General features: G+C 53.9%; 1 protein-coding gene across 1 annotated transcript; it reads left to right on the top strand.

The window, feature by feature from the left end:
* Positions 1-26: 26 nt before the first annotated feature.
* Positions 27-12442, top strand: Ropn1l (rhophilin associated tail protein 1 like). The gene is made up of 5 exons (XM_042695164.1): positions 27-317; positions 2574-2697; positions 4496-4657; positions 10340-10515; positions 12255-12442. Exons 1-5 carry the CDS (start codon positions 187-189, stop codon positions 12316-12318), a joined length of 657 nt encoding a protein of 218 aa, XP_042551098.1. The 5' UTR covers positions 27-186; the 3' UTR covers positions 12319-12442.
* Positions 12443-14003: the final 1561 nt, after the last annotated feature.

Here is a 14003-nt window from a genome sequence, read left to right as displayed (position 1 = left end):
GACGCCACAGGAGAGCGGCCCAGCCCTCGAGCCGTGGGGCGAGCGGAGTCGCTGCAGGGGCGGTTGCAGGAGGAACCGCTGAGTCCCGCCGTCCTCCCCGGCCCGTCCCGGCCCGAGCTCCGCCGACGGCCTCCGCCCGGTGTCCCCGTCTCCCTCGCCGCAGGCCGTCCCGGTCCGTGGAGAGCCATGCCGCTTCCCGACACCATGTTCTGCGCGCAGCAGATCCACATTCCGCCCGAGCTGCCGGACCTCCTGAAGCAGTTCACCAAGGCCGCCATCCGCACGCAGCCCGCCGACGTGCTGCAGTGGTCCGCGGGGTAAGCGGGGCGCGCCCGGGGCCGGGGACGGAGCCAGACGCGCTGGCAGAAGCTGAGATCTGAGGATCGCGGTTCGAAGCCAGCCGGGGCAGGAAAGGCCGTGAACCTTTCATCTCCCAGAAACCACCAGAAAACCGGAAGTGGCGCTGTGGCTCTAGCGGTAGAGCGCTGGCCTCGAGCTGAGGAGAGCGCCCAGGCCCTGGGTTCAAGGCCCAGACCGACAGCAGCAACAAAAGTGCTCTCCTGCACCCGAAAGGGCCAGGCAGTCAGGTGTGGAGGCAGGCGCAATTACACCCTGACTTCCTTCATGAAATGGCTTTTTTAATCAAGGGGAATCTCAGCGGTGTTCCTCCATAGAGACTCCTCCTAGCCAGCTAGCTTAGTTTGCTAAAACCGTTCCTTTTCGTATCTTCACAGCGAGCATCTTCCAGTTCACCCTCTTCTAAAGAGCTGTGGGTTCATTGTGGAATACCCAACAATAATAACTGTTCCATCTAAGATCCTTTACTGAACACACTATTGCCACTTGAGTAGCAGTCATAGGTTCTAGGAATTCGGGTCTGGGTATCTTTGGGGCACTTATTTAACCTACCAACAGGGCAACCTGTTAAACCAGTGTTTGCCTTCTGCAAAATACTTTGTTGATTGCCTCTGAAATATTCTCAAGGTAAAAATTATGGTCTGTGGCTTTAATCATTAAAGCCTAAATAAAAAACAGGATTGCCACGCTCTGGTGGCTCACGCCTGTAATCCTAGCTACTCAGGAGGTTGAGCTCTGAGAATCATAGGTTGAAGCCGGAAGGTCTGTAACACTCTTCAATTAACTACCAAAAAAGATGGAAGTGGGGTTGTGGTTCAAGTTGATAACAGTGCTATCAAAATAGCTAAGGGACAGCATGCAGGCCCTAACTTCAAGCCCCAGAACCAACACACACACACACACACACACACACACACACACACACACACACACACACACACACACACACACACACATTTATAAAAGTTTTATTTGTACTTTACAGAAAAGCAAAAAATTTAACCAATTTTTGAGCATGCAATTGTATTTGGTAATTCTTTAGAGAATCTTCTGAGTGTTCCATGCCACTGAATTGTCTTAAGAACAATGTAGGAATTTAGAACCTGGTGCCAGTGGCCCACGCCTGTAATCCTAGCTACTCAAGGAGGCTGATATCTGATGATCATGGTTCAAAACCAGCCCTGGCAGACATCTGAGAGACACTTATCTCTCGTTAACCAGCAAAAAGCTCAAGTTGTAGAGTGCCAGGCCTGAGTGAAAAGGCTGAGTGTAAACATAGTAAGCCCCAGTACCGGCACACAAGCACAAGACACAAAAACCCCTCTGCCAAGCAAGTCACTCATCCTCCAGCCTGGCCCCTCAGGTCTTCAGCCTTACCTTTGTGGCTGGCTGGCTGGCTGACTGGCTGGCTGGCTGGCTGACTTCATGTGGCTTTCCCTCTGATCCTTAGTGAAGCCACAACATGGAGCAGACATTATCTTACAAGCATGAGAGAAGAGCTGTGTTTCAGGGTTTAGAAAATGGACCAGGTGGACATGCCCAGCCGTGACATTTTTAGGTTTCTAATGATCAGATCTTTTAAATGCATGCCTGTGGTCCTTGTGCCTGTCCTGCTGTCATTTCCCTGGCTGGGCTGTCCCTCTGCCAGGAAGACCCTTCCTGGCACCCCCTCTCCCTCCCACCCACCTGAGGCCCACATGGGTCCCCCTCACTTGACTTGTTACCCTGAACTCTTCCCATGGCTTGGCTTGTGATAACCTAAGAGGGATTGACAGTGTCTCCATAAAGATCCAGCGGGGCAGCAGCCACAGCTCCCATTGTGGACAGCGGATGAGCTTTGTGTGCTGGGCTGGGCTCCGGTGCCCATACAGAGGTGTCCACAGACCACCTCAGAAAGCAGCAGGCCCAGCTGGCAGGGGTGGCTGATGTAGCCTGACCTTAAACTCAGTCAGGACAGACCCAACCTCACACCTTGCTGACTGCCTTTCAGAAGCCCTTGGAGTCCGTCCTCTCTGGGTAAGAGCAGTGTGGGTTGGAGGAGCTGCTTCTGAGCAGGTGGACCTGGGCTCAGAGGAGCTTAGGTGAGAGAGTGAAGCAGAGGCACTGCGACTGTAGGTCTTCGGAAGTCTCCCTGTTTCCACCGGTGTCTTAGACACTGCCTGGACGTGGGATGTTTCTTGTGTATTGATGAACTTCGGCACCTCTCTTCTTTTCAGCTATTTTTCAGCTCTGTCCAGAGGAGATCCACTTCCAGTCAAGGACAGAATTGAAATGCCCGTGGCTACCCAGAAAACAGACACAGGCCTGACACAGGGGCTTCTGAAAGTCTTGCACAAGCAGGTAAGAGAAGGAAGGGGCTGCCTCTGTCTCGTCACCTGTGCGGCTTCCGGGTTGATGAGCCAGCCAGCCGAGCCGCTGGGACCCGCTGCCTGCCTGACCCCCTCTCCCCTCCCCCCTCCCTCCCAGCCTGGATCTTCAAGGCCTATTTCTATAGAGAAGTGTATGAACTCTGTGACTCTGTCTAGTGAAAAGAGCCCCAAATAGCTCTTCATGAGTAGATGTCAGAAAAATGAAACATGATTTCAACTCAAAAGGAAGACAGGGCTGGGAATGTGGCTTAGTGGTAGAGTGCTTGCCTAGGATGCATGAAACACTGAGTTCGATTCCTCAGTACCACATGCATAGAGTCAGAAACGGTGCTGTGGCTCAACTGGTAGAGTGCTAGCCTTGAGCACAGAGAGGCTCAGGGACACTGCCTAGGCCTTGAGTTCAAGCCAAAAACAAAGACTAAATGTTAATCTGGGTATGATGACCCATGCCTGTAATCTCAGCTATTCCAGAGTCAGATCAGGAGGATCTAGTTCAAGGACATACTAGACAAAAATGTGGTAAGACTCCAATCAACAAGAAGAAAAAACCTGGGTATAGCCTGGCACCAGTGCCTCACACGTGTAATCCTAGTTACACAGGAGGCTGAGATCTGAAGATTTCTATTTGAAGCTAGCTCAGGGAACAAAATCTGTGAGACTCTTACTCCAATTAGCCATTGAAAGACAAAGTGGAGCTGTGGCTCAAGTACTAGAGTAGTACTACCCTTGAATACAAAAGTTTAGGGACAGTGTCCCTAAGTTAAAGCCCCAGGACCAGCACAAAATAAATAAAAATGAAAAGCTGGGAATGGGGAGATGTGCCTGACATCCCAGCTATATGGGAAGTGCAAATAGGCTGGCCCCGGCATAAATGTAATACCCTATTTGGAAAACACATTTCCAGCTATGATAGCTCAAGGGGTAGCGTGGCTGCCAAGCAAATTCAAGGCATGAGTTCAAACTTGAGAACCTGGGAAGAGGGGAGCCATCACCAGGCCTGCCCTCCACATTGAAGACATGAATTAATAGAAAGTTTGTAGTGGAAGGGGTTTGGGCCATTTGTAATGGTGAGGTCATGGTGCTAAAACTGGCACCGCTGGTGTGATGTTGACTTTTAAAGCATTGGCTCCAAAATGCATTTTGGAGAAGTGTGCTGTTTCCAGGCCCAGCCCACAGAGTCCTGTGGTATCAGTGCTCTCTCAGCTTGAACAAACCGCAGATGTGGGCAATCTCTAAGAAGATTCTCTAAAGTAGCAGACCGGGAAGAAGCATATACCCAGTATCTGTACACTCCTTTCATGTGGTCATACCACCATGAGGTATTTGCTCCCTAGTCATTTTACCTCTTTTTACTTTTTGCTGATTATGGAGCTTGAACTCTGGGCCTAGGTGCTGTCCCTAAGTTTTTATACTCAAGGCTAGTGCTGTACCATTTGAGCCACAGCTCTATTGCTGACCTTTTGGTGACTAATTGGAAAAAGAATCTCATAGACTGCTACTTGGGCTGGCTTCAAATCACAATCCTCACTCAGCCTCCCAAGTAGCTAGGATGATAGGCCCCAGCCACAGGGCAGCGCCAGGCTCCTTTCCTCTTTTTACCGACATAGACATTACTGACATCTAGCCAGTGGCCACCTCCCTCAACTTCCCTACCCTACCTGGGGGCTGCCCTGATGTTTCCGCTGCCTAGGGCCACTCACGGGGTGTGTGACTGTGTTCTGTTCTTCCATGGAGTTCTTGGACTCTGTCATACTGTGTTTTCTCAACAGTGTGGCCACAAGGAATTCGTGGAATTAGATGACCTTGAAAAGAAGTGGAAAAATTTGTGCCTGCCTGTGGAAAAATTCCGAGCGCTCCTGCTGCTGGACCCTAGCACCGAGAGGATAGAGTGGATGAAGTTCTTAGCACTGGGCTGCAGCACCCTGGGTGGGGTACGTACCCAGTTGCACCCTCAAAACCAGACGCCTCGCTGGAGAGCAACTTAAGGAAATGCTTTCCTTACCTTAGCAATGAAAATTTAGTACCTGAGTTGGGCACAAGTGACTCACACCTGTAATCCTAGCTACTCAGGAAGCTGAGATCTGAAGATCACAGTTCGAAGCTAACCTGGGCAGGAAAGTCCATGAGAGACTTATCTCTAATAAACTACTCAGAAAAGGCCAGGCATGGCGCTGTGGCTCAAGTGGCCAAGCGCTAGACTTGAGCACGGAGAGTCTCAGGGACAGAGCCCAGGCCCTGAGTTCAAGCCCCAGCACCAGAAAAAAAAAAAAAAAAACCGTAAGTGGAGCTGTGCTAGCTTTGAGCAAAAAGGCTCAGGGACAGTACCCGTGTCCTGAGTTCAAGTGCTAAGATGCCACCAAAACCAAAAACAAAACACTTAGTACCTTAGCAATGAAGAACCTGTGCACCCCTGGGGGGGGTGGGATGATTTTCTCCAGGCCTATAGTTAAACGAGTCTATGAATACCTAGCTCAGTTAAAAAGGCATTCTCTGCAGAGGGAGTACACAGATAATTGAATTGAATACAGGCTTTAGAAAAGAAGTTTTAAAAAGTAAACATTTTCTTCCTTTCTGGTTTTTTAGTGGTTAGTTGGAGATGAAAGTCTCACAGATGTTCCTGCTCTGGCGGGCTTTGAACTTAGATCTCAGCCTCATGAGCAACTAGGATTACAGCCAGCAGTGAGCCACTGGCTCCTGGAATTATTTTATAAACTGACAATCGGTTTCCTCCATCTTTGGGAGAGACACATTATTTTATATGTGAATTACAATGTCACAAGTAGAAAATATAATGGCTGTCATAATAACACTGTAGACAACGGCCTTGCGTAAGTTGGGGCGCTCCTCAGTTTGTAAATCTGCATTTTGGGGCTGCAGTAAGCTCCTTCTGCCTTCCTATGGGGGCGGGGGGGGGGGGGGGAGGCAGCTGTCTGCAGCGGTTTGAGTGGCACCGGGAGCCCCCAGGGAGAGCGTGAGGCCCTCCCGAGGTGGGCGGGTTCCCATTGGGGGCGGGCTCAAGTGGCTGGAGTAGGTTGAGTGGCACGGGAAACCCCCAGGGAGGGCGTGAGTCCCTCCCGTGGGCGGGGCTCCCGGCAGGGGCGGGGCTCCGTTGGCTGGAGCAGGTTGAGTGGCACGGGGAGCCCCCAGGGAGGGCGTGAGTCCCTCCCGAGGTGGGCGGGGCTCCCGGCAGGGGCGGGGCTCTGTTGGCTGGAGCAGGTTGAGTGGCACGGGGAGCCCCGAGGCGAGTTCGTTGAATGAGGAAGGGGCGCTGTCGTCTCGGTGCGCCGCCCCTGCTCCCCGTTTGGACCCCGGAGTTGAGGACGGCGGCCCGTCGTCCTGCCTGCGCTGGTTTCTCCTCGCGGGCCGAGCTGTGGCCTCCTGACGGTTGGCGGCTTGGGCTCGGTCTTCATAATTGACTCGCGTAATCCTGAGCTCGGTTCCCGGCAGGCGCGGAGGGCGCTAGGTGGAGACATTCGTTAAGGAGAGGGAGGGAGCGCGCGCGCGTGCGTGCACACACACACACACACGGGTACACGCGCACGCGCACGCGCCGCTCGGCACCCCTCCCGCCCCGCTGCCAGGCTCCCTCGGGGCTGGGCTCCCGCCTCACCCCGCCCCGCGGGCCCTGCGGCGGCCAGCCGGGCCCTGCGCCCTGGCCCTGCGCCCCGGGACGCTGGGCTGGGCACAGCGGGAGTTGGGGGAAGTGTTTTGCCCTTGCAGCCCGAGCGAGCTGTCGGGACGGGACGTGCTGGGCCGTGGGGTGCCGCCCCGCTGGCCTCTGCTCCCCGTCCAGCTCCGGAGGGTGAGGTCCCGCGCGGCCTGGAGCCCCAGGTGCGCGCCCGCCCACGGTGCGTGGGGTCCCCCTGCCCGGTGCCGCCCCTGGGAAGGGCCGAGCCGTCTAGGCGCACCCCCAGACGCTCATGCCCGAGGCTGGGAGCTCGGGGCTGGTGCGCTGTGAACGGCGTCAGGCGGGTCGGAGGCCAGGCACGGTGTCTCATGCCTGTGAAACCAGCTTGGGTGGCAGAGACAGAGAGGATGGCCACTGAGAGCCACCTCACACGAAAAGTGACACCCCATCTCAGACTAGAAGCCAGAAGGACTCTAAAGGCCAGGTGGATGTGAAATTGCTGCCATGGTCAGGTGTGGTGGGCTCTGAGCCACTGAATCCGTGAGCTACAGACCCTCTCGTTTCCTTCATAAGTAGCTGCATTTCTGCTGTTAAGAATCCCAGACCTTAGGCTGGGCCCATGGCTCATGCCTATCATCCTAGCTACTCAGGAGGCTGAGATCTGAGGATCATGGTTCAAAGCCAGCCCAGGCAGGAAAGTCTATGAGACTTTCATCTCCAGTTAACCACCAGAAAGCTGGAATTGGTGCTATGGCTCAAGTGGTAGAGTGCTCACCTTGAGCTGAAGAGCTCAGGGACAATGCCCAGACCCAGAGTTCAAGCCCCACAACCAACAAAAGCAAAAACAAGTAACACTGGGTTGATAACTTTGTTTTCCTTCAGCAGGCAGCCATTCTAGCACATGCAGACTCGTCTCTGGGACGTGTGTGTGGGGGAGGGGGGGTTGTGTAGCTTTTTTTTCCTCTCTCAAGGCTGGCACTTTGCTACCTCCTCCACTTCTGACTATTTGGTGGTTAATTGGAGATGAAATGGACTTTGCTGCCCAGGCTCAGCCTCCTGAGATTCAGCCTCCTGAGTAGTTTAGGATTACAGGCACGAGCCACTGGTACCTGGCGCAGATCATGTTTTTATTCTCTGGCTGGCTGAAGGTGCCCTCGGGGAGGTGGGTGTGAGCTGTAGTTGGTGAGAAAGTAGATTTCCCACACCTGGATATGGAGCTGAGTGGGCCACTCCCTGCCTGCCCCCTCTCTCCACCTCCCTGCCTGCCTTGGTCTCGCCACACCCCAGAACATATTTCCATTATGAGAACAGTTCGCCTGACTGCCAAGGAGATGGTTCTTTCTTGGGCAAGCAAATGCCCAGCCCTTTGGAGCTGAGAAGTGTATGGGAGAAGATGAAACGCTGATCTACACGCCCTTTCAGATATAGAAATTGCTGCAGATCCCGTCAGAAAGGGAACGGGATAGTGGCACGCTGTCTGTGCTGACACGCTCTGCAGTGTCTCCCTTGAGCACTTCCTCCTGGATCCTGGAGCCCCCTCCTCCCCCCCACTGTGTGGTCAAGCCACCCTTGCAGCACCACCCACGACTCTCGATGTTGGGGTCCCTGTGAGCAGCTCCAGGGGGCCAGCAAGGAGCAGGGGTTAGAAAGCACACAGCTTTATTTTTAGCAAATCTCTCAGCCAAAGACGCGGCTTGTGCAGTCGCGGCAGGGCAGAAGGCCGCCCTCTGTGCTGCTGTTGCTGAGCGAGTGCCCGGCCCTTGAAGCCCCACGCACAGCAGAACGCTGCTGCCCCACCGTGGTACACCCTGAATGTGGGAAGCGGTTTCCAGGGGTGGGGTGGGGGGGAGCAGCCGCTGATGGTGACTAGGTCAGTATGGCTCAGCGCTCCTCTTGGTTCTGGAATGTGACAGGAGTTCTGACTCTGTCCCTGGCACCCTGAGAGCTGGCCCCGTGGCTGCTAGAGGGGTGGGGTGGAAGGGCTGCTGGGTCAATCCCCGTCCCCCTCCCCCCACCTTGCCCCCCTGGACCAGTGAGGATGATGGCAGCTGGCCCCCACTGGGTAGGGGATGCAGTCAGGCTCAGAGACACAGCCCTGCACACGCGGGCCCCGCCGTGGAGTGGCTCTGTAGTGACTGGCTGCTGTCTCCCCCACGCCATGCTGCCCAATCAGCAGCAAGTCTTGTAACCTTAGCCTTAAAAATCAGCCCAGAGCTGGGCATCAGTGGCTCACACCTGTAGCTACTCAGGAGGCTGAGATCTGAGGATCACAGTTCAAAGCCAACCCGGGCAGGAATGTCCGTGAGACTCTGATCTCCAATAAACTATCAGAAAGCCAGGAGTGGCGCTGTGGCTCAAGTGGTAAAGTGCTTGCCTTGAGCTGAAGAGCTGAGGGACAGCGCCCAGGCCCAGAGTTCAAGCCCTGCGACTGACCCCCCCCCCCCAAAAAAAAAAAAAAAAAAAAAACCTCAGCCCAGACTCTGCCCCTGCTTCCAGAAGGTTCCAGTGGCACCAGGCTGAGTTCCCAGCTTCCATCCTTATTGCTGGCCCCTCACAGTGAACACCAGTGCCCCCACGATCTGCACGCTCCCACAGGGCTGAGCACGCCTCTCCTCGCTACCCGCCTTGAGCATCACTGAGTGGCCCAGACAGGGTTGGAGGTGGGTGACCGAGGAACAGTGAAGGGAGCCATGGGGGCTCCCATGCTGACCAGGATGGGGACAAGGGAACCGCGTCCCATAGACAGGCATGTGACTTTGGGGACAAGGACATGCGCCCAGCTTCAGGTGGCGTGGCGGAGGGGGTGAGATGAGGCCGCCATCTTGGTGAGCAGGCAGTGGGGCAGCACGGTGGGTGCCAGGCAGCAGGGGATGGAGGCCTGGGCTCCTCTGGGACTGCGATGGGCACCGTGTGAGGGCAGAGTGTGGACAGCACGGCCATGGCGGGTGCCACCCACCGCTGGCTGTCCGATAAGCATGTGGGACAGGCCTCCTCCTCGGCCTGACCCCCCCCATGACAAAGTTCCCCCACTTCCACTCTGGGTCTGACGGGGCCCCACGGTTCTGCCCTTGTGTACAGAGTTGTTCATTAACCAGCTGGGGTGCAGCTCTGTGGTACGCTGCCTGCTCGGCATGCATGACACCCCGGATCTGTGCCCAGAAGCACAGGGCAAAGGAAAGTTCATCTTGAAAGACACTGAGGCTGTGTCTTATTCGTAGACAGTCATGCGTGTTTACATATGCAATCAAACGCAAATTCACATCTGGTTTCTGGCCAATGACCTTCCTTCCTCCCTCCCTCCCTCCCTCTCTCCCTCCCTCCCTCCCTTCCTTGCTTCCTTCCTTCCTTCCTTCCTTCCTTGCTTGCTTGTTTGCTTGCTTTTGGTTGTAGGCCTTGAACTCAGGGCCTAGATGCTGTCCCTGAGACTCTTTGTGCTCAAGGCTAGCACTCTATCACTTTGAGCCCCAGCGCCACTTCTGATTTTTGAGTGGGTAATTGGAATTAAGAGTCTCATGGGGACTTTTCTGTCTGGGCTGGCTTTTTTTTTTGTCGGTCGTGGGGCTTGAACTCTGGGCCTGGGCGCTGTCCTTCAGCTCTTCAGCTCAAGGCGAGCACTCTACCACTTGAGCTACAGCGCCACTTCCAGTTTTCTGGTGGTTTATTGGAGATAGGAGTCTCACAGTCTTTCCTGCCCGGGCTGGCTTTGAACCGTGATCCTCAGATCTCAGCCTCCTGAGTAGCTAGGATTACAGGCGTGAGCTACCAGCGCCCGGGTTCTGGGCTGGCTTTGAACTGCGATCCTCAGATCTCAGCCTCCTAAGAAGCTAGGATTATAGGCGTGAGCCCCCAGCACCTGGCTCCACACGTGTGTGTGGCCTTAGGGAAGACCAGATTGTGGCTCAGGCAGACACTGGCTTGAGTGTTTCTGCGGCTTTAAATCTGAGTGACTTTAGGACTCAGAGTGACTGTGCCTTCCCATTTCCAGTCGCTGATCACCGCCATGAAGCATCTCTGCGAGATCCTCACCCAGGACCCCGAGGGAGGCCCTGCTCGGATCCCATTCGAGACTTTTTCCTATGTCTACCGCTACTTGGCCAATTTGGACCCTAGCATCCCTTCCTCTGAGAGGGAATCCTATCTTGCTAATTTAAAGGGGAATGTGTAAGTACGACCCTGGTGGGATTCCCTGCTTTCCTCTGAGAATGTCATCCCAAGGTGAAGACGCATGCGTGGTGCCCAGTGCGGCTCTCAGCGAGGCTGGGAGTCAGACACTGTGGAGGGAAGGTGACTGCCACACGGCCTTTCCTGCCCTGTGCTTGGTTTGGACCAGTGCAGGCCTCTGGTTCCATGTTCTTAGACGAGAGATTTGATTTATCCTGTCACTAAGAAAAATGACCTTTCTTCTCTCTTTCTCTGCCCTTCCCCTCCCTCCTCACCTCTTCTCTCTCCCCCTCCCTTTCTCACTGTCTCTCCCACCATTAGCTCTGGGTTTTCTCAGCTGCAGTGTTTCCCTCCACAGCCCAGGCTGGCCTCCAAGTTGGGATCCCCCTGCCTCAGCCTCTGCAGGGCTCTGGGATTATATGGGCCTGGGCTACCCTACCCCTCGTCCCTGATTATTCTTCCAGATTCTCCTTGGGAGAGCGGCTGTGTGGGTGGTCAGCATCAGCTGCATGATGGGTGACCACTGGTGACCTGAGCGCAGAGGGACAGAAATCAGGCTGCAGGAGCGAGTGGCCAGGAGATGGGAAAAGTGGAGGCTGAAGCCTGCCGCATCTGCATGGGGCCCATGGGCTCTGGGAGGTGCAGAGAGGGAGCCGAGGATAGAGGCTGGGCCAGGGGAGGACATGTGCCAGCTCCTTCCTGTGTCCTCCGCCAAGGAAAAGCCACCCGGGCACCACGTCCCCATGCTGGGCGAGGCCTGGTAGTGAGCTGAGCCTACAGGGCTCCGGGAGCTGTTGCTCCTTCGATAGGGAGGGAATGCATCAACCGGCCAGGGCCAGGGCTGGGCCGGTGATGACAGTGCAGCAGGCAAGGAGGACCCACTCTGCCAGCGCCTCCCAGCTTCTCCCACCCTCCCTCCTTAGCTTGTTAATGAAGCGGCTGAAGGTAAGAGTGAATTCCTAAGTGCAACTACTATTTAGTAATCCATTTACTTACCCCAGGGTTCATCCATCCACCCCCGTACCCACATGCTTCCTGCTTGGGTTCCAGAGCATTTGCACCTCTTGGCACCTCCTTGGGGACTCATGCTGGTCACCGCTGGGCCTGTCATCCTGGTAGTGTGGGCACAGATGTCCCGGATCCTTTCTGCCTCAAGGACAAGAGAGGGGCAGGCCAGACTGGTGGTCTGGGCACTGGCCGGGGTGGGCAGGAGGCTTGGGACTCCTCGGGGCCGTATCTTGAACCCCAGGAAAGTTAGGGAGCCTCTTCCTGTCACCAGAAGGATCCTGTTGCCATGTGTTCTTGGCAACTTTGGTCCTCAAGACTCAGATGTTCCAAAGTTTAATTAGAAATGTCCATTCAGGTACCAGTGGCTTGCACCTGTAATCCCAGCTGCTCTGGAGGCTGAGAACTGAGGGTTGCAGTTCAAAGTCAACCCAGACAAAAAAGCCCATGAGACTCCAGTTAACCACCAAAAAGCTAGCAGTGGAGCTGTGGCTCAAGTGGTAGGACACCAGCCTTGAGCAGAAAAAGCCAAACAAGAGTACAAGGCCCTGAGTTCAAATCCCAGTACTATCACACACACACACACACACACAGAATCATAGGATGTTTTGCTGGTTGGAATCAATGACGAGGTTGCAGCCACCAGCTTGGAAGGGAACCTTTGAGATTGTCAAAGTGGTACTAAGTGGGCTGGGAGAAATTACTAATTATGTCTCCATCTGTTTCCAATGCAGAGAAGCTAGAAAGAATGGCATGATAGGACTTTCTGATTTCTTTGTTCAAAAGAGGAAACCTTAGAAAACCTTGAAGAGAAATCTCTGCAGATGTGGACCATTAATACAGAGAAGAACACATTCTAATGTTGAAATTGTGCTTTTGGAAAACCTTGGCACCAAATACAAGTTGTCATAAACCACTTGAACTGGAAGTGTGAGCTTCTCTCTTAATGGAACCCTTCGCCAGCCTTGGACCCTTCTTGGAGCAGCCCACAGCAGTGAGATAAGTCAGTTGTGGTCAAATGACCTATTTAAGGATTGCAGGGTGGGAAGTGGGGACCGCTCTTCTTCTCCTAGCCCAGAGCTGGCACATGAGCTTATTTCTGCTCCCCAAGAAGCATGCTGACAGGGGCCAGGCACAGTGGTGTCTGCAGAGCCAAGGAATAACTGGACCTTTTTTTGTTGTTGTTGGTCGTGAGACTTGAACTCTGGGCCTGAGCGTTGTCCCTCAAGGCAAGCTCTCTACCACTTGAGCCATAACACCACTTCCAGTTTTCTGGTGGTTTATTGGAGAGTCTCACAGACTTTCCTGCCCAGGCTGGCTTTGAACTGCGATCCTTAGATCTCAGCCTCCTGAGTAGCTAGGGTTACAGGCGTGAGCCACCGGTGCCTGGCTAACTGGATCTTTCATTTGTCTTTTTCTAAAGGCTTCCATATGGCAGGATCACAGAATGCATTTTAGATTATTTTTCTGAGGACTTGAATATGGGTCTAGGTTGTAAACCTGGTTTACAACCTGGTTCCCAATTCTAGAATCCTCTACAGAGACAGAGGGTTTCACCTCATGAAAGAGAGCTTTCCTCTTCCCATGCTGACTTCAGGTTGACTCATCCACGCGGTCCTTTATCCTAGGCAGTTATGTCTTGTTAAACTATCAGGAAGCCCAGCTTTTGATCAGATTAACAGTGCCTTTCGGGAAAGCTCAAGTGGTTTAACTAATATACTATACAAGCAATGTTGACGCACAAACTGCTCAAGTGACTCCTCTAGGAGGAGGCCAGAATGATGAACCTCTGCCTCAGGGAGGCTGGGGTGGGGTCTGCGAGGTCCTTGGGGAGTCTGGGGGCTCTGCTCCCCAGCAGAGAGGAGGCAGGCAGCGCACAACTGGATTTAGCTCACTGCACCTTGCTCACTAAAATCAAAACATCCGGGCACTTGTAAGGTGTGGTCCGGATACCAGTTGAGTTTGTTCCCTAAGGGCGTATTGGAACTTTGGTCCTCAAGGATGTGGGCAGTGGTGGAACCTTAGGAGGCAGAGCTTAGCGGGAAGTCATTAGGTTGCCACCTTCTGAAAGGCCTTGCTCTTTTTTGAGAGCAAGGATTTGGAAAAGCTAGCTGGGCGCCTGCACGCTTCCTGTCTGCCAGCTGATGTCTCCCTGTCATGTATGATCCTAGTGCCTTGCGCGAACCTCTGGGACTGTGAGCTAGAGACTGCTTTTCTTTGTAAAGTAACCTAGTTTTAAGTACTTTGCTGTCACTATAAAAACAGACTAATACATGTGGGCTTAAAAAATATCTGCTTAAAATCCCTTAATTGAAGGAGACCTGGAGATGTAGGATTGGAAAAGCCAGAGGGACAAATGGGAGAACTGGAAACTTTGGTCTTGTGATTTCAAGGGCATTCTATTCCACTGAAAAGTGTTATAAGCCATCACAGTGGCGACTAGGAATCTTTTCCTATCAACTGTTGTTGTTGTTGGTTGTGGG

This window comes from Dipodomys spectabilis, unplaced genomic scaffold, assembly GCF_019054845.1.
Source record: "Dipodomys spectabilis isolate Male_0828 unplaced genomic scaffold, ASM1905484v1 ptg000179l, whole genome shotgun sequence".
In the NCBI taxonomy this organism is placed as follows: Eukaryota; Metazoa; Chordata; class Mammalia; order Rodentia; family Heteromyidae; genus Dipodomys; species Dipodomys spectabilis.
The sequence above is the reverse complement of the archived record's forward strand: the minus strand, read 5'-3'. Positions and strand labels throughout refer to the sequence as shown.

Excerpts from the sequence above, each read along its gene's own strand:
- Ropn1l (XM_042695164.1), top strand. The coding sequence starts at position 187 with ATGCCGCTTCCCGACACCATGTTCTGCGCGCAGCAGATCCACATTCCG. Across the intron at positions 318-2,573 it reads GTGCTGCAGTGGTCCGCGGG|CTATTTTTCAGCTCTGTCCA; the intron begins GTAAGCGGGGCG and ends TCTTCTTTTCAG. Across the intron at positions 4,658-10,339 it reads GCTGCAGCACCCTGGGTGGG|TCGCTGATCACCGCCATGAA; the intron begins GTACGTACCCAG and ends TCCCATTTCCAG.